General features: G+C 36.4%; 1 protein-coding gene across 3 annotated transcripts in view; it reads right to left on the reverse strand.

The window, feature by feature from the left end:
• Positions 1–7,372: 7,372 nt before the first annotated feature.
• Positions 7,373–26,462, reverse strand: part of OSBPL6 (oxysterol binding protein like 6) — a 39,614-nt gene continuing 20,524 nt past the window's right edge. For 2 of the 3 annotated variants that reach the window (XM_010219378.2, XM_010219377.2), the window contains 14 exons: positions 22,206–22,371; positions 21,313–21,443; positions 20,571–20,678; positions 17,323–17,457; positions 15,426–15,513; positions 14,962–15,215; positions 13,621–13,758; positions 13,208–13,271; positions 12,572–12,650; positions 11,581–11,725; positions 10,282–10,426; positions 9,141–9,267; positions 8,443–8,565; positions 7,373–7,658 (listed from right to left, as the gene is read on the reverse strand). In XM_010219378.2, the coding sequence (XP_010217680.2) occupies positions 7,550–7,658; positions 8,443–8,565; positions 9,141–9,267; positions 10,282–10,426; positions 11,581–11,725; positions 12,572–12,650; positions 13,208–13,271; positions 13,621–13,758; positions 14,962–15,215; positions 15,426–15,513; positions 17,323–17,457; positions 20,571–20,678; positions 21,313–21,443; positions 22,206–22,371 (1,812 nt within the window). In that variant the 3' untranslated portion in view covers positions 7,373–7,549. Of the gene's footprint in view, positions 7,659–8,442; positions 8,566–9,140; positions 9,268–10,281; positions 10,427–11,580; positions 11,726–12,571; positions 12,651–13,207; positions 13,272–13,620; positions 13,759–14,961; positions 15,216–15,425; positions 15,514–17,322; positions 17,458–20,570; positions 20,679–21,312; positions 21,444–22,205; positions 22,372–25,736; positions 25,812–26,462 lie in introns of all 3 variants that reach the window. The other variant, XM_010219379.2, reaches the window with a different exon arrangement.

The raw sequence follows: 26,462 nt of genomic DNA on the forward strand, positions 1-26,462 counted from the left end.
TATGGCACTTTTTTTTTTTTTTAAAGTATCCTTTTCTTCTTCATATCCTTATGAAAGCCCACAATGAAATTCTGTGCTCAAAGTGAAGTGCTGCAAGTGAGGGTTAAGTATTCAAAAATTTTTTTTGTTGCAACATTTGGATAATTAAGCAACAATACATAAACACTTTTCCTCAAGTAACAGTTTTCTATTGCTTTCAAACAATAGATTCTTGTCTGGTTCACCAAGGCTCACAGATCCTTTGCAGTTACAGTCTGTTATTCCCATCTATAATAATCACTGTCTACCCAGCATTTAAAAGAAGCACTGGCTCTACATGTCAGCCTTTCTTCTAAAAAGAAACCATATTAGCTATCTTTAAAATTCATCTTTAAAACTGTGAAGTGAGTTTCTGTATATATTTGTAGATGGTATAATAGCACAACCCATTGGAAAGATTCTGCGAACCTCATTTCACAAGGATGCTCTGCAGAAAGGTGTACAAGAAAGTGTACAGTTTGGGTTTCATTAAGCACACAGATATGGGCAATCACCAGAGAAGGTTCTTTTTGCCATATATATTTTCACTCCCTGGCCTGCTAAAGGGCAAAATCAGGCAAGACCATCTACAATTAAATGCCTTTGAAACTAATGAAGCCCAGTAAGGCAACATAAATTGACTACTTACCTAAACCTTAATTTTACATGGCATTCTAAAAGACTTGATCAGGGTACAAATATGGGAATTTACACTTGACATGTGTGCATGGGATCTGATCTCACCAAAAAAGTGTGGCATTATTCCAAATATATGTTAAATGTGCAAACAGAGATAATAATATGTTATGCCATTGAAATGTTCAGAAAACATAATCCACCATAGTTATACAGTGGGAAGTAGACACGGCCTTTAAAAAGCAATCTTGATACTGTTTAAAAAACAAAAAGAAGATACCTTAATCTCCTAACACAGAACTATCATTATGATCTCTCCAGATGTCCCAATCGTTAAATTTTAAGATGCCTTTTTAAGCGCCAAAAACAGCATCCTCCTCAGACAATCTAGCAGTAACACTTAGAGAGCAAGCAATTTGTTCTGCATTTTAGTGAAGAAAAATATTTGTGACCTCAGATGCTAACAGCTTGATTTCTTTTTGGCTTTATAGTACATAACATTGATACAAATCAGTATACAAAGAAGCCAAGAACTCATCCAGAAAAGCCCACTGGTAACTCTTTTTAGTCCAAGGAAAAAAAATTAATAAATAATCAAAGGTCTGTCTTGTTCTGAGAGCTGGAGATTAAGCAAGATCTGAGCATTATTTGCTAAATAAGGGAACCATTCTTCATGTTTGCAGAGCTCTAAACATTATTTTAAGCTCAGATTTGGCATGCAATTATTTCTTAATGTTTAAAAATAATTTTCTTAATGTTTAAAAATAATTAGTTTAGAAAATAATTCCAAAGGAGCAAGAACAGTGCTTCGGTTAATTAGACTGAAAGCTTAAGTAAGCTAGAAGTTGCCATCTTTGAATTTATGTCTGTATACCAAAATACACATATCAGCATTTATTTCTCAGTTCAGTCAGGACTTGTTTGAGACTCAGATGAAACCATATTTTATTGCAGAATTACTATAGTGATCTGAATAGGCTATACTACATTTTCTACCACTAACAGATACCAGTAACATTTATTTCAAGACCTAGATGAGGCCAATTCCTAAACTCCTATTGAAATGATGGTTTTCATTGTCTTGGCTTCAAGATGGGTTACTGATGCAGTTTAAACATATTTATGCATAATTTATTACTAAAAATGCCATCTCAAGGCATTTTTATAACATATTAAACAAATACAAGGATAATGGCAGATCTCACCTGAATTTAATCAACAGAGTTTTTAAAAAAAGAAAAAAAAGAAAAAAAAGAAAAAAAGAAAAAGCAATATTCAGAATTCTCCTTTACCTGGCAAGAACTGAGGATTAAGCTAAGATTAGCCTGGTTAATATTAATTTCATATTCCTTGCCCAGAGAAATTTATCAAAGGAAGAGGGAGAACATCCAACGGAGGATTACAAGACAAGAAATCTATACTTATACTGCCGGTTCTGCCACTATCTGTACTCCAAGGACCTGACAAGGCAACCCAGGTTGCAGCAGTACGTGTGTAATGCTAAATTGCAATTCAGTTTGAAAGAGAGACGTTGTGCATGTGGCTAAACTGACTGGCGCAAGGAACTAGTAGCTTAAGGAAAAGGAATAATTCTAGCTGAATACTTACCCCTGAAAGTGCTTCTCTTTTATACCACTTGCATCACTAGGATGCTCAGGGCATAAAAGATTACATTACCCACTCCTGCCTTTCTGAAGAAAACTCCTCAGTTCTTTCCTTTATGCATCCCAAATGATTGGGGCCAGCAAGATTAGAGGCTAATATAAGATATCCCAACACAATTATTCTCCTTCACTAATGCAAATCATTACAAGTAGCAATAAACATGGAAATAATTTTTAATGTTTCACAAGAGACAACATCTGGATCATTCCTCAGGTAGTATAAATTGGCAGTTTTATCATATGTCCAGAATATGCAAAACAGACTATATTACATGGTGGCGTATATATATATTCCAATTTTATAGTTCCCTTACCTATAAAATAAGCAATTTTCTTTGCTAACATTACCAACATACCTTTGACCAAACCCTGCCTACAGTCATTTTTATTTATAAAAAGAATAAAAACTTCCTTCCATATTCAAAATTCACTCTGAGCAAATGTCACTAATCCTCTATTTTTCCATGCAGTCATTGATTAGTGGAAAGTAAAGGGTATTAACATATCCAGCCTGAAACTGATGTAATGGCTGCTCTAACTGACATCCCAATTAACAGAGATTGGAAAACCCTCCTTTTTAACAACTTTGAAACTAGGTACAGCAGTTCTCAGTGTCGCAAAGTTCTCCACTGTAGTCTCTCCCTCCTTTTCCCTTTCTGAGGTTTGTCAAAGATGATATGGGAAGGAAATAAACATTTTAAAAACAAGACAGCTTGTAATACAACAGAAGTTCAGAAAGGAGAAGAAATACAAATATGTTGAAACCACTTTTTAAACCTGCAAGACACCATATAAAAATTGTTTTAAGGAGTTTCTATAAAGACGTTTTTCAATTTAGACAATGCAATTTGCACCAAAGCTAATGAACATCAGAGCCATTTTACATTCTCTAGTTTAAAGAGTAAAGACTGTGTTAATTTTTGTATGTAGGCCCCTTACAGCGTATAATACAAAAAGAAAGCAAACTGCTTTAAATAAGCCATTTCTTTGAGTTACTCAGATTTGTGAAATCATTGTGGATTCACTATTCTGAGAGAGCCCAGGGAGACAGACATTTCTATTAGCACCCACAGTGTAGATCCTTCTGCAAAAAGCAAAAGCGAAAACCTCAACCCTCTCTTCCCCACAACTCTCTTCATGACACTAATCTTCATCTTCTGAGTGATACAAGTATAACAGAAATAAGCAGGTATAGTAGTAAAGTAGAAAATTAAACTACTAAGATGCAGTTAGTTTTGCTAATGGTTCTTACACATTTTTGTCAATATTACTATTTTTCCTTAGCTAGGTCAAATTCTTCCTTAACACATCCAGTCATTTTAGTATATGAATACACATACCCTTTTTCTTTCAAGTGCCTTAACGATTTCAGATAGATTTAATTTAAACATTCTACTTTTGCTTTCATTATGCATCTCCAGTGTTAGTAATATCTAAAATAGAATTAATTCCTCAGATTACTATATATCACAGCCAATTGCACTTTCAACAGCTAATGTTGATCTCAACACTAGGCAGAACTCCAAAATTCTTTAAGATAAGGAGACAATACCAACCTTCCCTAAAGTAAAACATTTTTGATAGCAGAAAATAAATTTTGCAAAACTGAGAGACCACCAGTACGTTCAGCTTCCTCAAGCACTGCATAAGCACACAGCAAATTCCAGAGCATTTCTAAAAATTCAAGTCTCATGAGATATCCTATGTTCAAGTCTGCTTTGCCACAAAATGAGAGAAATGAGAGAAAATACAAATTATCTGTAAGATGAAGAGAGTACTATGTTGGGAATTTACTTCTAAAGCCAAATGCAAACATGCTCATTACTTATATGTGTTTAAAATTAATGGCTAGATGATTTTTAATCACATCGAGACTATACGAAAATAAACTCATTCAGTTTGCATTTCTCAGTGAGATAACAAGTTCTAATATGCAGAAATATCTGCCATCTTGTTAACTGTGGTTAAAAATAGGAATAAAGGTATTTAAATCTCTATTAAAAACATTACGTTTGATGATAATAGCTAGTATTATCCTATTATATCCTCAGTACCAGAACAGGGAACAAACTAAGGTATGTTTGTAAAATTAACTACCCGAGTCCCATGTTGGACGGGTGGGATGACTGTGCTGGCCCCAGGACTGGGAGCGAGGGAGCCCGGCGGTCGGATTCGGGCCCTGCATCACTCAGCATCACCAGCGACCTGCAGAGAGACACAGAGCGCAGCCTCCAGCTTCGCAGATTATCTTAAATTAGGAGGATCAGGCAACAGGCCAAATGGCAGAGCTCTGACCAGGAGGATCTCCCTAAACCTGAGAACTGGGCCAGAAGACACTTAAATTCAGTAAAGAAAAGCGCACTCAACACCATGCAGGCGTTCTTTCAGAGCTGCTCGAAAAACACGGTTTGGATAGAAGCCCCCAAATCTGCCCTGTCTTAACCCATTTTCTTTAGAAAATATGTTCTCATATCCCCCAAAGGGTCAGGAGAAAAAAACAAGATTATGCATAGAATCCAGAGATTTCTGTACTATAAGAAAATGCTTCATGGTATATTCTTTCACACATTTAGAATTGTGACCAAAAAAATCATTTTGTGATGCATTGATTTGCATATATTATAGCTATTAATTCACTAATTTAGCATTCAGCAATTGTAAAGAGTGTTTTCAACAGAAAGATTTATTATATCACAGATTTTTTAATTTCTATTCTAATGTTATTCTTCTTTCAATGAGTATCAGAAAAACAGTTGGAAAAATAATTCAGTCAGTGACAGTATCTTTAGGCTCACCAATTTTCAATCTGCACTGCAAAGAATGGCATTCACAAAACACTATCAGAACACTGTAAAACTCAATGCCTTATCTTTGTTTTTAAATTAAGATCCAACTTTCAAAAAAAAATGTGGACATGCAGATTCTGTCTCAAATATACTCTATCATGCCTATATAATACTTTTCAATGGTACAGTGAACCCGCACACAAGGACTGGAACATGAGGGATGCAAATGTTTAATAATGATATATTTAAGAAAAGTGAAAGAGTAATTAATTGCCATTTTGCACACAATGTGCAGATTTGATCCACAGTCTAATGCCATTAAAGCAAGTAGAGTGAAGTTAGCCCACTAAAACAAAATTTGTTCCAGATAAAATCTTGAATCTTTAAAAAAAAAATCTAATTCTCTTTTCTAATTGAATCAAATTTGAATCATTTTCAGTGATTAATTATAAGAAAATGAAAATATATTATCTGGAACAAATCCTCTTAATCTGCATAAAGTCTTTATATCAAGTGTTCATAATCAATGTTTAGCATTCAAAATTCTCATAAATTCAGCACGATTTTAGAGGGGTAAAGGGGCTTTCATACTTTTCCTTATAACTGTGGGAAGAAAAGAGGAACTCATTCATAGCTAGTTGCTCTCCTATACAAGCAAGAGGGAGAACTAAATCCACACCAACTAATCACAGCAATCCTAGCTCTGTAAGGACCTGACTCTGCAAGGACACACGCATGCAGGGAGCTGGGTGTACGTGGAACTCCCCTGAAAACAGCTCTCCTGGCAGCTCCTGGTAGGATCAGGCACCTCTCTGAATTTTTATTTAGTTTCAGTACTAGAACATCTCTTAAATAGAAAAATCTATGTGCACTACGCATGTTATGTATGTGAAAGACTGTATATATGCATGAAATTTAGTCTGTCGTCAGTACCTGAGTGTGTAATATATGCATAAATGGACAACTTAATCAAACCACATGAAATGCATTCTTTTCCTAATAAAATTACTTTTTCTTTCTTTTAGTAAAACTTGCCCTCCTATTGTTAAGTGCTTCAGAGACTATCAGACAGAAAGTGCCACACCTCCTCCCTTATAGATTAATTGAGGCATAACAACATACAAGAGACTTGGTTCTGAATCAAAAAATATAGAATTTATGAAAAAACAATAAAATATAATTTTGCATAAAAGCCATTTTGGCAACACAAGAAGAAGTTGTTAACTTCTTGTTCTTGTTGTTACAAAGCACTGGAGTCTCTGCCCTACTGTCACATATAAATTTAGATAAGAAAAGTGGATGAGAAGAAAATAAAGCCAGTAAAGTATATGGTCTGTATAGCAGAAAATATTAGTTATGTTCACAGTGCTAACCCAGCTTCTGGGGAGAAGCTGGAGACTTTCCTATGAAATGTTTCTGTGCTTTTAACACTGTTGCAAAGTTTCAGGGAATTCTAATTGCATAAACAGGGGGAAATGAGATATGCCATGAAGCTGCGTCAGATCAGTGTATAAATGATGATCACATCTCAGCCTCATTCACTTAGAATATGAACTTTGTGACACACAGTTCAAATGCATTTATCCAAATTGTCTCAAATTTAGCCAGTTAGTAATGCCTTTTCAGTCTGATTATACAGTCAGCTTCCCAAAGCTAAAGCATGTACAGTAAATCTCCTTCCCTTGAAATAGTTAGATGCTTGTCTGTCTTTTGATTTTTATTTAATAAATGTTCTCCAACATTTATATCATAAAATACTACTGCTTTAAAAATCTGCCCTCCAAGCAAGCCTAAGCATACACATTTTTAAATGACTTACTGAACTTCATATTTTAAGGCATGAACAATGGCATGTGAATGGAAACAGCTTCCAGAAAAGCACATCTTATGTCTTTTTGAGAAAGGTTAGTCCAAGCACATCACGCCAAAGGACTAACCTGAAGCCAGAAATGACGGTGTTGCAACCCAAGAGTTTTTAACAAAAACAGTTGAAACAAAATGGATTTTTTTCCGTTTTTTTTCTTCCCTTTTTTTTTTTTTTTCTTAATTTAAATTACATTACTCTTAACGTCTGTTTAAAGCACCGGTTGCAGTTCTGTGTTTACCACCTCTTCCAAGTGACTTTGGATAATTCTTCTGCTTCTTTTGTTCTCAGTTTCGCAAGAAACTTGAAAAGGTTTTTATTTGTTTCTTTTTCTTTCCTTTCTTTCTTTTCTTTTTCTTTCTTTTTTTTTTTTTTAATGGCTGCTGCAAAATTAAAAAGATTCAGAAGTGGTCAGGGGCCTGGTCTAATGCACTTTCAAAAGTCCTTTATAAAGATGAATACAAATGCAAATGATAGGTTTTCCGTCGACCCACAAACCACACTTAGCTATAAGAAACATATTGTGCATAGTTATTTTTTTCTTCAGAGAGTGATATGTTTACTAGATCTACATTCTCAGTTTACCAGAGTATGGGAATTTCTACTTTACTAAAGCCAGGATCCTTTCGTAGTTCCCAGTAAGTATCATTGGTAACCCAGGCTTCTCTCTGATTAGCATCCATAACTTTCCTGCAGGAAAAATAAACAAGTAAGCAAAAAGCAAAACAATCAACATGCACACACACACACAGAAAAAAAAAAAAAAAAAAGAGAGAGAGAGAGAGAGACAGGGAGAGAGCACAAGTGCATGTGAGTGAGAAAGTTCAGTCCTTAAATCACTGCACTTTTACAGTATGAAATCAAATTCCTTGCCTCTGGTCTAAGCCCAAAACAAAATCTGATTTCGTACTTTAAGAAAACACAAGAACAGTCAGGGGGTTAAAAATAAAAACCAATCTCTGCTTTTGTCAAAAGTGAAAGATCTAGAGAGTAGCCAAGCTTTCAAACCTATTGTCTGTTCTGCGTAGGCAGGTCCTACAGGCACTGCCATTTTGGCCTTAACAGATCCTTGTTTTGTTTAGGGGAACACCCAAGAGATCTGCTTCGCAGAACACAAGCCTTTTAGCAGCTATACTGTTTGTCGTCTTTGCACTTGGCTCATCTTCCACCAAAAAACTCCATCAAGCACTTCAAATGTTTTCATTTTTCACTATTGCTTCCCCACACTAAACATCAGATTATCATCATATCTATGATGCAGGCATTACATATATATATAATGTTGTGTAGTATTTTATATATATATATATATATACACACACACACACACACGCACACAAATATATGTATAAAAATGCCATTTTCCAGGTCTTTATGCCTGAACAGAATATGTTGGTGGTAATTCATGTAATACCTGGTGCAAGTGCTCAGTAGAACACAAATAGAGATTTATTACTGAAATGAATAGACTCACTTAAAAAATTTCGGTACATATTCAATGCTGTTTTCTTCCATGTATCGCCTACGACTTCTCTGGAGCTCCTCTATTCTTTGCTTCTCTGTTGCTGCTGCTTCCACATTTCCTTCTTCCAGAAGCCTGTACGAATAACAGCATGCCCAATAGTGATCATGTAGCGTCTAGGACAACTGATTTTCTAGCACCAGTCACCACAAAAGACGAGCAAATGTCACCCATGCCTGCTGTTAATGTTGTACCTACTTTAAGATCTAGTCCAACCTTTCAAAATAAGAAATCACCTGCAACAATAACCAACCTTTGCCTCTCCAGCTGCATGTACCTGACCCAGCCTACAGCACACCCTTCCTTTAGATACTTCAGCACATCACCAATGGTGTTAGGAATGAGTATGAGAGAATTAAGGGTGCTTCCTTTCAGAGCATCTTTGTCATGAGGAATTCTCTCTGCTAAAATATTTCCTATTCTATATGTAGCTATACTACAGCAACAGAAGGCTTTTTACGCTCCTTTTCTTCAATTTGAAAACATAAAAAACTCAGAAATTTGACTACAATACAGAATACCTACTCTTCCAGCAGCATCTTCTGATGCAAAACTTAGTTCAGACTGTAGTGAAGACTTCAAAAAAAATCAAACTCAGCAAAACCAAGCCTTAACCACCAAATATTAAAAGTATAAATGAACATTCTTGCCTTTGATCTGGCCTGAAGCGTGCGTCTGTTGTAGGAAGAAGATCTTTCAGTGCAGGATCTAACTCATTGAGCTCAATAGCAAACCTTGTGAAACCATAATAACGTTCATAATTGGTTGGCATGGAGCCTGTACGAATAGGTATGAGAAAGGAAAATGCTTTTTAAACTATTGCTCTAATTAAGCAACAAAGTCTCATATACTAAATTATAAAAGCAAAACACATTAATATATTTTATTCTTCTCATATACAATTAAAAGGCACTAAAAAGCTATCCTCTAGGTGAAACAACTTTCACTAAATATTGATTTCAACTACTTTTCTGCAGAGGTTGTAATTACCTGCTAATAGCTTTAAAACTTTTATGGTTTTCCTTCCTTTGAAAACAAAAATTACTGTTTTCAAGATTTTTGAGTAAAATCTACTTTCCTTTTCTCAAAAAAGCGTACTTACAAAACATCTGTATAAAAGTTAACCTTAGCTGATCCTTAATGCTAATTTTGGAACACAGGCTCGCTCACAAACTGACTCAGCACTGTCCTGAACTTTTAACCCAAGTTTCAGTCTGAGCAGAGAGGGTGCAAAATGTCATCAGCAAAGGCAGTTCCTGGATAATCACTGTGCAGGAAGGCAAGATACTGCAGATAGATATCAACAGTAATGCAAACCTAAGGTCTCTAAGTTAGCAACAGAAACCTGTCTTCAGCTCCTGAAGTCATCCAAAGTGCAGCAAAGTGCATTCTTTGTCCTTGGAAGACAAATCCATTAGGTTAATAAAGTATTAGCATAACAAATGCCATCAACTAGCACCACCTTTCTCTTGAATACATCTGAGATACACCCTGTGAAAAGAAAGTCAGGCCTGGACATCCAAATATTTTTTTTTTTTTTTTTTTTAGGGTGGTCCCAAGGCCCCAGTACTTTTAATCAGCAGTCAGATTGAGATGTTGAAGTCTATACTCTGTAGGAATATTTCCATTTATCATTATTATAAACTCAGGTAAATTCTTGTTTACTTTTCTAGCCAGGTACTTCCTGAATAGTTTTTTGTACATTTAAAATGATAGGCAGTACAGCTTTACATAGTTAACAGTTATACCAAGGTGGCTGCCATAGTTTAGCATTTATTACAAGCTTCTTACCAGGCCTCCATATACATTTGGCTGAAGGTGCAACCCCACAATAAAGGCCTTCGTGCCACTTTCCAAAAAGGCGATGTACCACCTTTCCTTCTTGATCCATCACAACACCCTGCACCTCATTTACATTTGAATTCCAGTAGTTTACCTGCAGATTTAACCGAACAAAGAATTACTAGTTCATTCCTTCACATTACGTATTATATTATCCCCTGTGCCATACACACGTTGCACGTATCTTCGCTTGTGTGACTGAAGATCCCAAATTTTGTATCAGAACTGCTCACCTGGAATCAAGAATATTATAAATCAAAATTTAAATGATCCAAGTATTAATTGCTTTAGCACATGAGAGAAACTCTGAGTTATTTGATATGTAGTTTTGATAGATATGAATTTAAAGCCAACTAATTACATGCACATATAGGAACCATATTGTTCAAAGCCCACACAGCTCAGCAGTAAGAACATCACTTTGAAAGCTGCAGAACAAGAGCCAGATAAATCTTTTCTTCCTGTGTGAAAAAATACTGACTAAATCTGCACATGGAAGGGAATTTTTGATGATCCTGCACAGTGAAGGCTTTCAGACAGTATTACTTGGTATTTGTTTTGTTTCTCTTCGCTATTGCACTTTCTCTTAGACACATCCGTTTCTTACACCTTCCCCTACTGAAACGGCTGCCCATTTTCAGAACATCCACCAGGCCACAGCTTTCAGCTATGCAACAATGCACCACTGCTAATATTGCAATGCCATCGGTATGCTTTGTTGCAAATGAATAAAATGTTATTTTTAGGTAAAATAATCAATATTAACAGAGCTATACAATGATCTTTTATATATATAACTTTATAGTTTTATATAACTATAGTTTTATATATGGTTATATATAGTTTTATATAGTGCTTGTCTGCATACTGAAATAATGAAGAAAAGCAGGATTATTTAACCTAAAATGATTACAAATAGGCCTATATTCTAATTAAGATTGAAATAATATGCACAGCTGTCCATACAACGACTTCAAAGATGAAATTATGGTATTCATTTTTAACCTAAAAACAAAAAAAATCACAAAGCTATCAGAAATATAACATATGATATCAAATAGACTGGTTCAATGAAATAGACACGCTTCTTATGAGAGCACTCTCAACTGACGATTTTCATAGGGTTTGGTTGTTTATCAAAAACAGAGTTAATAAGACAAAAATGGGAATATGAACTTCAGGAATACTGAAGGAACAACTAAAGTAAAATTACGCAGTTTTTAGTAAGTATTAGAGTAGATAAGTTACCTTGACAAATGTGAGTTTACAAATACAAACACTGCTTTTTGTGTTTCTGATAGTTATTTCTCCGTAATGTTCTATCCACCTCCTTCCACTAAGGATATTATGTATGCAGGTAGTGACTTTGTTCCAGACATAGTAATCTCCATACCTAAGAACAGATCAGCAAGTAATTGGCGATTTAAACTAATCATCATTAACAAAAAAGTAAGACATAGCTCCTTTAGCATACATACAAGACCATATTCCTCAAAAGTTTTGGAACAAAAACATGTTTAATTAAAAGCATAGCTTCTGTGTGCATCACTAATGCTCTATGGAAGAGAGCTAAAGAATGCTGTGACTATGAGTCTAAGAAGCAACATTGAGAAGCATGGAAGCCCTGTGTTGAATATTCTTCGTCCAAAGGGCATCAACTGCTTTGGCCACAATTTCAGTCGGACTGGACAGAGACCTGAAGATCTATGTGTCTTAAAATCACAGGCTGGATTTAGGCTACAGATAGATAATCCAAGTAGAAAAAAATACATATGGAAAGGACAGAACAAAAGGGGGATAGGAAGCCGGAGCTCACTGGCACACCATCCTTTTCTCTAACAATGACCAGAGTCAGAGCATCACTACTGTCAAGCAAGGTAACCATACTGTGATATGAGCTGTGGATCTGCAGAGCTGTGGAGCAAACACAGAGAGAGAAGGCAAGCTGCTCGTGAGTGCACCTCCCTCAGTTTTATAAGATGCATGAAGAGGTTAGGTCCTGGAGTATGCTGTATGTTAAGTTTCCAGATACTCCATATATTTTCCTCCAAGAACCCAAACAGATCCTCTCATTTCCAGCAATGCCTGGGTAACCCCGGCTGCAAGGTCAGCAGAGAGTCAAGCCAGGCACTAAGAGTCTCACCAGTGCTCTTTATGTGACGATTGTCTACACATCACCCGATTCATTAACAAGGTAAGGCTACAGATGAAAAATTAAACAAAAAAGACAGTAGCTTACTTTGGGAGAGTTGCATTCAATGTTCCAACTGGCAGAATTTCCATTGATTTTCCCCAGAATTTATTTTTCCATCTGATATCTGAATACATTAGTGGAAAAAATTACAAAATTGAAAAGACCAGAATCTCTCACTTGCAATGAACTTCAGCATACCAGACGATCTAGGATAGACCATGCAGCTTAGAACAGGACAATATAAGCATGCCATGAAAACAAAAACATATATAATGAAAATTGGCATTAGGTCAGAAAAAGTAAATAATATGTAATAGCCTGTTATATTAAATAAATATTTCTCAATTTTCTTACAGAAGTTGCCCCATGCTACATTATTGTCCAATCTTACATGAAAACATTCAATATAATTTAAATACATATGCCAGTACAGTCAAAGCAAGAAACAGCTTCTAGTTGAACTGTACAATGAAAAAAAAAAAAAAAAAGCTGCCTCTCACTCATTAGAATGAAGATATAGAGTGAAATAATTGAACACAGCAGCTTGCAATATGCAGCTACAGTACCAAATACAAAAAAAAATGTGCAAGTTTCAAATGCAAAACTAAATCTGTAAGAAGAGACAAGACTTTTTACTTGCTAATTAAATAGTTTTTGTAGTTTTGAATTAAAAAGGTATACCTTGCCAAAATACAAAGTTCTTTGATTCACAGTGACAGGCAGAAATGGGAGGATGGTGGCTAACCTAGAAAAAAGTTGGGGAGAGTTAAGAGCAATTAGTTTTCATTTCTAAGACATTGCCACTGTTAATGCAAGTTAAAAATAGCCCATGTAATTTATTAGTCTATTTTACTGGGAAAACTAATGTAACTTAAGCTTCTTTTTTTTTACACTATGTACTTGAAATGACTTTACTACTGAAATGATTGCTATAAAACATAGTCTTCTAATATTTAATGAGATTCACTCCAGGTAACAGCTTGCTCTATTATCGAGAAAAGAGCATTTTAACTACAAAAGAAAATTAAGGCTATTCTATTGAACCAAAGGAACCAAAATCTAAACTGATGTGTCTGTCTAGAAACAGGCTTTACCTGCTCTGAGAAAAATCGAAATCCTTTGTCTTCTCTAATACATTCATAAGTTTCACCAAGCACTGGGTTAAAAGGCTTGCTTCCTGCTCTGAAGTATGTAGAGGCATACCCTGATGCTGCAAAAGCAGCTATGAGAACCTGTAAAAACAGAGATGAGAATGTAATATGAAGCTGGAGATTCTGGCATACATGCAAGAATATTGTACTCTGTCCAAAATTCACAGTGAAATTTTCAGTTATGAAGCATGCCTCAGAGTGAAGCCATATATCCCTAAAACTAAAAGCAGTACAAACTGTATTTCTTCTGTTGATGTCATTTGTTCTTCACGGCTTCTGTCAATCTCTTCTAATATTTTTCTAAAATAAGAGTCTTAGAAGATAAGGCTGTTTTGTTTTGATCAGGATTTTCATAAATGACCTAATACAAAGAAGTCTTTTATCTCTAATGACAATCACTGCTCCTTGCAAAAAACTACTATATGACAATTTTTAGTGACAAGATTACATACTATTTTCCTCTGAGATCTCCATTTTATTCAGTGTTGAACACACAGAGCTTTCACTTAGCACATTCTTCACGCAAAGCTGCATCAGGATCATCTGTGTGTGCGGTCCATCAGGCACCTTTTATACAAAGCCCAGATTTAGCAATCTCTGAACCAGGGCCAGGTGGGAGTAATAAAATGAGTGATATGCCACTTTTCAGATTGCAGCTCCAGCTAGAAGAGGTCAGAACAATCAGAAGCAGTGGAAAAAAAAAGAAGCACCACTACTCATGGATACTTATTTCAGATGATAATAAAGTCCTGATTTTTCAGGGAACAGAGCAGAAGTGAGTAAAATATGCAAAGCACAGCTACCACTGATGTTTTGGGGACCCGGCATGTCTATCAATTAGTCCCTTATGCTTCAGTTTAGGCATACAGTCTTTGCTTTTAAACTGTCCATTAAAAGTTTGCCTTGTATCATCTGCCTCGTGTTTTGGGGTTGGCTTGTTTGTTTGTTTTGGTTTTTGTTTTGTTTTTTAATGAGATCTCTGTAGCAGACACAGGGTGAGAATCCAGATTTTTAAGGATGTTCTTAGTTGCACCATGGCTTTTCCTTGCCTACCTATTCAGTCCTAGACAGCATTTGTCTTCACATCAATGATTGCCATTCTTGCTTTGAGGTAAAGACTTTGCTCAGATCAAACCTAAAAACTGAAACTGTTCACAGCCCTTATCCAACCCAGCAGGAGGAGTGTTGCTTGGGAACAGGAGTGAGAGATGATCCCTGCACAGACCTCCATGCAACAGCTCCTCTTTAATATAAACGTAAGAAGCACTATGCTTCACTTATTACCATGCGTTCATAGGGATCATCGGTTTCAGCAGCCTTGTCCAAGAGTTCACTGTATTCCAGCTCTTCACAGAGATGTTGCAAAGTATTCAGAGGTTCATTTAGCTCCACTGGCATGGACACTTTGGAAAGATCTTTGCCAATGTTATTTCTCAAAATATTCCATAGATTGATGTTACTAGTGTCAGGACTGGGAGCTGGGAGACACGTTCGTCGCCCGTTCCTGAATGCACCTCCTGTCAGCTCACCATTAAGAACTGGGAAGGGAAAAAATATTATTGTAAAAAGGCACCAAAAAGAGGGAAAGGGAGAAGGAAACAGACTTATTCATGGAACCAAACCCACTACCAGAACAAGCAACCCAATTTCACTGATTTTAGCTTAGTTGCTTTGTGTAGACATGCAGTAAATCTGGTACATGAACAAAACCAAAATAATTTCCCAAAGTTTAAAACATAGTAGTATACTTTGCCGAGAAATGTTGTCTGCAACACTGGTGTTGTCCTCAGATATATTATCACTCACATCACTGATGTAAGATTCATCATCGGAAGCCTAAAGCATAAAAAAGAAACATTAATAATTCAAATACACACAAAACGCCCTAACAAAAGTAATGACAATAAATATGCAAAGAAGTAATTTCTAGCCTATTACAGCTTTTAAATAAATCAACTGGATGTTTCAATCAGCCCATACTGCCAACGCATTAACAGCATCAAGAGGAATGCTATGCTGTCTGTCTGTTTCTGAATTCCTTTAGCAAGAGGCCAAAACAGAGATTGAATTCATACAGAGTGAGTCCTCAAATGCGGTCAGGGATGAACAGAGAGAACAGTGTAACACACTGGAGATGGAAGGCAGGAAAGAATGGCCACCAGACTTGAGCTCTTTATATGGAGTGAAATGTTAAAATGCAGCCATTTCAGCAAATCTGAGTTCTTCTGATAATCCAGAGGAATCGTATAAGCAAGTTAAGATCAAGTTCTGTATTTAGTAGATGAAAGTTGTTCTTAAATGATCCATGTAAAGGAGAATGTCAAAAAGCATTGCTGGTATCTACAAATACGGTTTTGATCAGATCACTCAGCTTTACTAAAGAATCTGCATAAATGTTCTCCCTTTGTAGTAAGAAAACCCCTAAACATTTTTCTTCTTTGTTTCTGTACAATTGCTTTTAAATGTTTCTATTTTTTCCTACAATACAGGGATTTTAAGGGTGTCAGAGCACTGATAAAGAATCCTAAGGGAAAAAAAAGAAATAAAAAGATTTTAAAGTCACACCAGTTTCTGTGGTCTACCATAAGACTGCTATTTCTCTAAAATCAAATAATAATGTGCCAACATATTGTCTCTTTGACAAGGAGATCACATGCCAAAGCACTACGGTGAAATCCAGAATTCTTCATAATTCTTCATGAAGTACATAATTATGCTACTGATTCTGTCAGATTATTTATGTACATAGTTATCTCTCTCTTCTGGGTTATCTGTATCTTACATCTATACCTAAGAGTCTGCATGGCATAATTAAAATGTAAACTTTATATAATCACCTGCAAATCGTATTGGCCTTACAACAAACACTCTGAAGGTAAATGTTGTATAGTATTTTGAAATCAGCATTTCTGATAATATAATTTTGTTAGGAAAGGAAAGAAGCAAAAAATAGAAATTAAAAATATGGGCCCTCAATAATCTAGCAGGATTTAGATGTAACTTAAGTGTGTTGTGCCTCTTCTCGGTATTGCCTCTTTCTCTGTACTGTAGAAGTCAAAGTCTACTCTGATCTAAAGCTATGACTGAGGCTGAAATTGAAGTCAAGTCAAGACTGTTAGCTTCCAGCAGACACTCTGAGGTCTTGTTTTCTGACAACAGGCAATAGCACTCTTCATTTAATAAAAATGAACTCAAAGCTGCATTTGATTTCCATTTCAAGGCTGCAGCTATGGAAACCACTACTTGGGGGAGCTCGCTTTCGGAATTGTTCTATGATCTTCAGAAGCCAGCTGAATCAGCAATTTGCAAGAGGAAACTGGATATTTGGATAAAAAAAAATCCTACCATTTGTTGCTGAACAATTCACATTGGAAAGAAACAATTTAAAAATAGGATGTTGTTCCCTCATGCCAAACCACTGTTTGTTTTTATTTTGTCAGGGTAGGAAAACAAAGCTGGAGAAACTGCAAAGCTATAAAATCTTGGCAGAACTTTATTAGCCAGCAAGATAAATAGACTAGTGTCCCTAACAAAGGTGGATGCAAACTATAATAGGGCATGTTCTGGAGACAATAATCACGTTATTTAGACTGGTAAGTGATATTCCACCAGACAGACAAACCAGGGCACACTGTCACAGCCTACCTCGTTCTCTGACGAGCTGGCAGACAGCAGCACTTCCTGCGCATCAAAGAACTCCGAAACGGATTCCGACATGGAGAGCCGGCTCTCGTTAGAAACTTGCTGGGACAACGAACTGACATGAATTTGCTCACCTGCCTGCAAATAAAGCACAGAAAAAAAATCAAAATATTATTTCTCGGGTAAAAGGAACAGGCATAAGAGGTAAGGGGTAAGTCACCCAAACAGTCTTTCCATGCCGAATATAAGAAATAAAGCATAAGAACAGCCTTTTGTAGTGCTTTGTGTATATGTAACAGATGAGATCTGAACAATGACAAAATAAAGCAAATTTTGAACAGTATGCTATGGATGTCTTCATTGGAGGTGTTCTTAGCATTAACTGTGTTAGAAGCGTGAGTAATCACAGATCTAGTTTTTCAAGAGAAATGAATTTGTGAACAATAGCTGTGTCAGACAAGTACAACCATGAAATTCATTTGAAAAGGCACTCGATCATGGTGGACATCACTGGAGGCAGCTTTGATACATCCAGAATTCAATTATAAAGCTTTGTAAGACCAAGGAGTTATTTTAAATTATTTTGAAAATGATTTTACATTTTAACTGATACAGCAACAAATGTTCAAAATGTTTGAGTATTCAGGCTAAAACATAAATGTTTTACTACACATTTGTACTCCAAATCCTAACTGAATTACGCCATTAACTCTGAATCTGTACTACTCTCCATGGCTTACTAGAATAAGAATTTAAAAGCAGAGACAAGGGTTGCCAAATCGTGCTGTGTTGGTAGGTGAGGGGTGTGCTCCTTCCCTAGCCCAGTGTGACTTCCCCACTGTTCACTGGTGACATTATCTGACCGTGGTGGCTGCCTCCCGGACCTCTTCCCCGACTCGGACAATAACAGTCCCAATGGCCACACTCTGCCGGGGGACATCTGATGAACTTGGGGAAGGTGGGTAACAAACAGCAGAATAACCAAGGACCACTTGAGCTTGCACAAGCCAAAATTCCGCTGACATGCAAAAATGACTATAAGTCAATCATGATATCCCACAAATACAGGAAGAGACCCAGAGGCCAGTGAGATCTCTTTGCAAGGCAGCAGGCTGCATCCAGGATCTCCCTTGGAGAAGGGACAGCTCAAGGATACTCCTCGAAGCTGAGGGATCCGTTGCTGGCAAGAGTGAATATAGCTAATACGCTAAAACTTTATAAAATTTTGTAAGTTTTGCTAAATTGTATCTGGGATTGATTGTACACATAATCCCTTGGGAATAAACCATTGACCAAGTCCAGGAGTAGGATTGAATCCAGGTGCATTAAGGCTCCTCTGAGAAGGAGTTTGGAAAGCAAGGGAGTCCAATCTGAATCTGTAACTCAAGGAGGGTCCCCTTGCTAATTGCATAGAAGCTTGTCCTCCATGCAGTAAATAAGTGACCCTGCCACTGCATCGTGTTAAAACCACTATCCATATCAATAAAACATGCTACTATTTCTTTCACATGAGTGAAGTGCATTGCATCTCTCACCCCCCACCATCAACACCACTTGTTCCATGACATGGTATCTGCACCTGTACAGGCCACGAGCTCATTCAGTATCTTCCTCTTCCTGCTGTTCTTGAGAGGAACACCAGGTTTCAAAACGCTATGCTATCAAGTATAAAAAGAAGAAGAAATCTTTAAGAATCCCTCCCTTCACTGTTCCACCAAAGAGGCTGCTTCTGTTGAGGGAAACAGGGTTCTGTCTCTATCCCCAAAACAGTGTAAGGGTTCGGGGAGATAATACAGACAGCACTTCTGAAGCCTTTCTAAAGGAATGATGTTCAGATTTCAACTCCATCCCCACTAATCTTGCTACAGAAGTCCTGCAAATGGTTTTGTTGACATCTTAATCCTGCAGAATCGTCTTATAAAATTGCCTCAAAAGGAACAGAAAGATCATTTAAATACAAGTCAAGAGGTGAAACATTCTTTTTTCACTGGAAATGGGAGGTTTGTGAGCTTGTTGATGGCTTATGAAGTTTGATGAATTATAAAGGAAATAAACTCATTTCAGTGTTACATTTAAATTTATAAGAGGTGATTAAAATTTTAAGTTTTGTAGAGGAACTTGGAAAAAATACATTTACTGCTTCCCCAAAAAGGTGCCCAACAAAGGCACAAATCTACACACTGTAAGATAATTTTTATACAGCCTTGAAGAGAGAGAGAGACCAGAGATGCTCTTCAAAAAACTCCTGCAATCACACTTTGTACCAAGTTAAGCATATACAGATTAAAAAGAAACAGCCCAATAATGTTAACCAACAACAACGAAGGAAAAGGACACAGAGTCATTGCCATGGTCTTCAGTGCACATCACTCTGATTGCAGACTGCTGTGCTGTGGCTGCTTCCCCCATATCATAGGAAGATGAAAGAAAAAAACAAAAATGGGTTATCATCTTATACCACTTGTGTCCAACATATCAGACTCCTGGAAAATTGCCTTGCACATTTTCCAAAAACAAACACAAGTAAATTGAAACAGATGTTCACCTTCCTTTCTTGTTAGGAGAAATAATGAGGACATTACAACACATTAATGGAAATGGCTAATACAAAAAAAAAACAGTGAAAATTATGAGTGGAAAATTGAGTGGTAAAATGCCAGCAGAGAGGTTGCCAACCCGACTTTAATTGTAAGATATTATAGCTCACAAGTTCAGATTTGCCTTCTTCATGAAAGAAACTGAATTGCCATTAATACAAATGCTCAGCACAGAATAATCAATAGACTGAGTAAACAAAAACAAGAAAGACTATATTTTGCAAATGTGCTATTAGTTTCATGCCTGGTTCAATGAATGAACCACTTTAGCAATGCCAGTCAAGATATTAAACACCACTTTAAGCACTTGCAGGATTAGGCCACCAAATAATAAACTGCTGATTTTGCATGAAATAAGATACAGCAATGGTTAGCTACTGTGCATTACATTCAAATATAGCAGCATCTCACTAATTCCCATGCCCAACAATTTGTGTTCAAAATCTGCAGTCTTTCCATATTTCTCTGAAAAGACCAATCAGCAGAGTTCTTTAATCAGCTCCAACAAAAGAACATTTTAGTTGAGAATATATAATCTGACATTTTCAATAAATGATCACTTGTCAATTTGAAAGATTCAGGAGAGTTTCAGATACTAGTGAGAATTAGCAAGGTTTGTTTGTACTCTAAAACCAATAAACACCAAACTCTTACCTCATCTGGGCTAGGGATAATATTTACACTGACAACCTGATCACAAATAACAGATTCTGAATGTATTCTGTTTAAGCGACTCCTCAGTTCAGCATTCTGGTTGAGAGCCTGGAAATAAAAACAAAAAATGCACATTTATTAAGAAGCAAACATTAAATTGAAGGAAAAAAAAAAAGACCTCACTCTTTTCAAAAATTTCCTAAGAAATTGAAGAACCTCTCAAAACCTTATCTAACCAGCAACAGACGATTTATGCTTTGGGTTGGTTGGTTTGCAATGATTTTCAGGAGTCAGGAAGACCAATAACCAGTGTGCTTTGGAAAATGCAGTTTACCCATAACTACGCTGTACCCCATGAGTCCGTTTACAGTTGGGAAATGAATATATAAAACAAATCTCAAAATATTCATTCAAAATTTAAAACTTCATTAAGAAAATGAGTACAACTTCTTGACTCTGCTGGAAATAGCTCCAAGAAAGGTTTCTATCATTTGTATAAAAATATTTCATACTGTGGAAAACTATAACAAATATATGCTTACACAAATGATGTTTCACCTCTGCATGCACTGAAGTTAGACATACTCTCTTGTCCATAATGAAACATGAATCAGAGCGGTTCTAGTTGCAGAACTTGACTTTCTTGGCTTTTCCACTTCAGGAAATGGCCAAAATACAAAAGCAACTGCATTTGGCAACCTGGGCAGTTCCAGATGTGCTTGAAATCAAAGCAAGAACATACCTGAGAGAGGGATTGTCTGAGGTGTGCTATTTGTGCATTGTGGCCTGTAAGATCTTGTTCAGAAACAATCTGCTTAAGCTTCTCCTTCTCTATAGCTATGCTGTTAAAGGCAGACTTCAAAAGAGAATGCACTAGGCAAAAAAAAAAAAAAAAAGTGTTTTCTTAGTTACAGGACTGCAGAGCTCCAATTACAGCAATATTTAACAACAGAGACCGAGAGTGTGATTTCCTGCATCCTGCAATTACAGAAATTTCAAACAAAAATCTGGACTTTGGATAATATGTGCCCAAAACTACAACCATCATGTACTGCTTGAGTTTGTAATGTGCATATGGTATATCCAGTTTGCATACACTTAGCATATAGAAAGGTACATATTTGGAAAATCTGTGTTCAAAGTTATCTTTTTCCTTATAAATCAACTTGCTCATTGTTTTTTTCTCTTCTGAGACATCAGATTCATCAGTATTCCTAAGGCTTAATATAGCACTAATAGAGAGGATTACTTTGATCTTTAAACAGGTTTGCTGATGAGCTCCAAGGTGAATGACATGTTTTCCCTGTATTACCTAACATATAGCAAACTGATAACAAATACTTATATTAGCATTTCCCAGTATTTAGGGCCATTCATTCATTAACCATAGAACACTTTGGAAGCACATTCTCACAGTAAACAGCCCTCCTGTTATTTCCACTAGCTAGAGAAACAAATTGCACAAAAAAAAAAAAGTGTACTACACATTTCAGCATCATTTTGATTTATCTTTGAGGAGAAATAAAAGGTTTGCAAATAGAGCCAAATCTTACAAGATGCAAGAAGTTGTTCAGATTATGGAAAGCAACTAAGAAGCACAACAAAGCAGCTCAGTGGCTGGATGTCCCCAGTTACCTTTCTGTGCCATGAGGCAGAATTCTTCTTGTAGCTTGATGTACTCAGTCGAGCACTCCAATGGGTCAGTTACATGACTTGGGGGAGTCTGAAATTCAATGTCTGCACAAAGATTGGGATTGGATGAATGCAGCCGAATGGGGGACATTGTAGCACTGAAAGGGACCTATGAAGAGAAGGAAAAATAATAATGTATAACGTGCAACCAATTTTTTGACAGCATGCTCTGTGGAAGTGAAATAGAGATTTCTTCTGAAAATAGAGCAGAAAAAAAAAAAAAGACCTGCTTCACAACATGAGAAACACAGTAAGAACAAAGGTGTAACTTTTTACTTTCCTAAATCTCAGCACTCATTGATGCAGAGTTCCTTGTGCTTCCTGAAAATTTACACTGAAACAGACAAAAAAGTCTAAAAACTAATGAGAGTATTTCAATTCTAGCATACTCGAAAATATAGCACTGCTAAATGCGTAAAAGACTGGAAAAATGAACCATAGTGAACCTCACTTCATCCTTGGACATTAGAGAGTACATACAATATGATTCAGTTATGACAATATCAGCATTTGAAATATGTAAGTTCCTCCACAGATCTGGAAATAGGATACAATATTCCCAAAGATACTACTGAAGAGTTTCAAAACTACTGATTAATCATGAGTTATAATTCACTACTGGCAACTACAAAACAGAGAAAAAGTGTATATATTTCACATGGGTCTTTTTAATTAAACAATAACAAAACTTCTGCACTATTTTCATTTAAGACATATGAACCACAAATTAATGCAAAATGACATAACCTAATAAAAACAGTATTTATTATATTATTTCCGCTTCTTTCCCCTACACTTTTCACATACAGTAAAAATACACATGAATACTTTTATATATAATTTTTATATATGTGTGTATTAAAAAGTATATGCAGTGCATGAGTATCACTTTTATATACATGATATATGCTACTGTCTGTGAATCTGTGTGTGCGTGCACATGCATTTGCACATATTTTACCATTTTCACGCATTTCTCTCAAAATTATGCCAAGAAGCCATTTGTCAAAACTAAATGCAAAGCTAAGGCATACAGAACTATATTTTGGTACTTATATATGAAATACTTCTAAAGACATTGAACTTTCCAAATCTAGTTTATCTCATTATAAAAATATTCACACTGCAACCCAATATAAATTGTCTAAATCTAAAAAATGGGGCCAAAATATAGATTTTCTAAGGCAAGACAAAAAGCAGCAGATAACATAAAAAGTCATATTACTAAGAACTTTATCAACAGATAGGATGACAAGTGGTACCGCTACTATTATAAATTGATTCTTTGTTATTTCATTGCATCAGGGAATGGTTCTGTCAATTCTTCTCTATAAAGCTTCTCTCATCTGTACATGTTTCTGGTCTCTTGATGGAATCCTCAGAAATCTCTTCTATCAGTTCATCAGATCTCATTGCACTCTTCACCCTCTCTAAATCAGCCTTTTCTACCTCTTATTCCTCAAGTTCCACATAAACATAAGCACATAAATTAACAGCTTTATGGAACCTATCTGTTGCACCATTTATTCTCTTCTCTCATGTGCTTTGATTCATAACTATGCCAAAGTAGATATTTTTTTCCCTAGACCTCATGTTATATTCACATCAAGAAGACTTTATTAACATGGGTACAGAATAAATATCTTGCATTCAAAATGGATGCTTGTCTTGTTGTGTTCTTTGCTGGTATCAGACCGTCTCTATCAACAGCCAAACAAAATTCCTTTATATTTTTAAATGGATTAATTTTAAGTTTCTTTTACAAATTGTTTCTATTCTTTAAGTCAGAGAGCATGTTCCCAGACCTTCCTGATTCAGTGCTCTACAACAGTACAACTGCCCCAGGTAACTATCAACTCAGGGTATCAAGGACCCCGTTTTCTTAGTCTTGGTCACCCAGCACCCCAAATCCTCAACTCCACTCAGAAGGCAGGAAACACCCCTGCCCTTGGCTCTATGCCACACACAGACCCCTTAAAACCATATAATTTTTCTATCATAAGGTTATAGGAAAAAATAACATTTTAAAGTATGTCCTAGAAACTGTGCTTATATGTTCTACAAATACTGCCACACTGATTGCAAGAAATACATGTTCACATGGCAAAGAGAAGTATATGCTTTACAGATTGCTTTGGTGAGCTACACGGGAACTGCAAATATTGATGGCCACGAACAAACATCCTCTACATCTTTGAAGAAAATCTCCAAATTACTTTCCACAACAGATGAAAAAAATCTCCATTGAACAACCTCTCTCAATCACTGGAATAACCAATAGTCTGAGAAACACTGCTCAGAATTTTCTTCCCCTTTCATTGCTGTGCTTTGTCTCAATACCCATGGTGACTTGATATTGACGCTATTACTTAACTGATTTTTTAATCACCAGCTTCTTGATTCATCCCTCAATATTCCTTTTTTTTTTTTTTTTTTGCGTTGTTCCCCCATCCTAGCCCCACCTCTCACTTTTCTAGACATTACTTCAAGCGTACCTTGATCTTTCTGCTTACCCCACGGCCTGAAACACCCACTCATCCATTAGCTTCTTCAGAGCTTCTATGTCTGATCTAGGGGGTTGCAGCTATGATCTGGTGCAGCATGTTCAGAGTCCCTGAACTGCTTTTGCCTGGTGAAGATGTTCACTGCTTGGGCTGGGTAAGAGTGGGCATGGGCAAAGCTCACTAAGTTTTAAGCTGCACGCAAGTTTTTGTTTGCTTTTTTTCTCCCCCATATGTTTTTCTCTTCTCTATCTGGCTGTTCTAGCCAGATTTCTATTCAGCTGTCCTAGTCTGATTAATACGGATGTCCATTTTTTGTGCTGCAGATAAGTGCTTTCAAGAAGAAGCTGCAGCAGAAGATACCCTGAAAATGATCACTTGAATTCACATATAATGTTTCTCCCCCTCATTTAGCAACCCTCACGTTGACTTTGTAGCTACAGATTTTATGTCAAAGACTCTGAGAACTAACAAAATAAAATATAGATATTAGTGGTAGTAATATGACTTTTTGGGATTATGGAATGTAAACAGAACGTGTTTTAAATGAAGAAGCTAACCTTATATTATTAAAAAAATAAATCAGGAAATCTCAAGATGGATTTGTAACAAACCTCCTTGGTTCTGCTGTCTTGCTATGGCCTGTCAGGAAAATCTTTTACCAGAATTTGGTGGTCCATTTTGTTTCGTATAGTACACATAGTATACCAAATATGCTTTGAAATAGCTCAGGGCCTGAGTCTGTCACTTGCAGAAAGGAGAAGGGACATGTACCATGTAAACAAGCTCAAACCCAAATCTATGTGCTTCATTTGGGTCAGGGCTGACAATACTATTTCTAATCAATTCAGATGCAAGCGGGTAACATGGACACCTCCCTGAAGTGCAAGTAGCATTTTCTGTAACTTATTACACCCTCAAGTTAAAAAGCTTCCCATCTTTAGAGCTATCCCTTGATTTTAAATCCACTCACTGTTGTAGCCACTGCAGCTGCTAGTCTCTGCCGGCGTCGTGTTGTGCTGAACTGGCCCTTCGGCGCCGGCCCTTCCTGACAGTGAACGCAAGAAGAAAAGGAAGTAGAAAAAAGAGAAGGGAAGGGTTGATGGGACACAGGAAAATGAAAAGTGATCAGAAAAGGGAGAGGGAGAGTCTTTCAGCGGAGTTTCATTTTGTTAATTCTTACGGCCTACGCATTCTGAGAATACGTCACATGCTCTCAGTTGTGTATGCCAGAGATTTAAATAGCTAGTTACTTTGCTAAATTTATTTGTGGATGACTTGGGTTGTGATGCACTTGCTAAGGCTAAAAGAAAAAGAAAAATAATTCTATTAACATTGACGTTCAGAGTAATAAGGCAATTATGGAATATAAAAACAAAAGAATGCTGCAGCATGGCAGAAAAACACAAAAGCAAAGCTCATTTTGGGCAGGTCACAACCACCTAGAACAGGAATTCTGAAAGAGATTGCATTGCATTAGTGGAAGTGCGTGAACTGGAGCTATTAAAGTTTATGGTAAAACTTTTCAAGGGTATGTTATAGGGAGCTGGCTTATATAAATATTTCTGTGCACAACTCTAGTAATTTGTAGTCCATTCCTAGGTTTATTTGCCCATTTTCTCTGCATACCAGTCTTCTGAGTTCCAGTGGATCTAGTTACTCCTTTTGTATATATTGCTGAATGCTTGGCTTCGAAAGC

The sequence above is a fragment of the Tinamus guttatus genome, unplaced genomic scaffold (assembly GCF_059628265.1).
Source record: "Tinamus guttatus ecotype Peru unplaced genomic scaffold, ASM5962826v1 Tinamus_guttatus_pri_ptg000260l, whole genome shotgun sequence".
NCBI classification, from domain to species: domain Eukaryota; kingdom Metazoa; phylum Chordata; class Aves; order Tinamiformes; family Tinamidae; genus Tinamus; species Tinamus guttatus.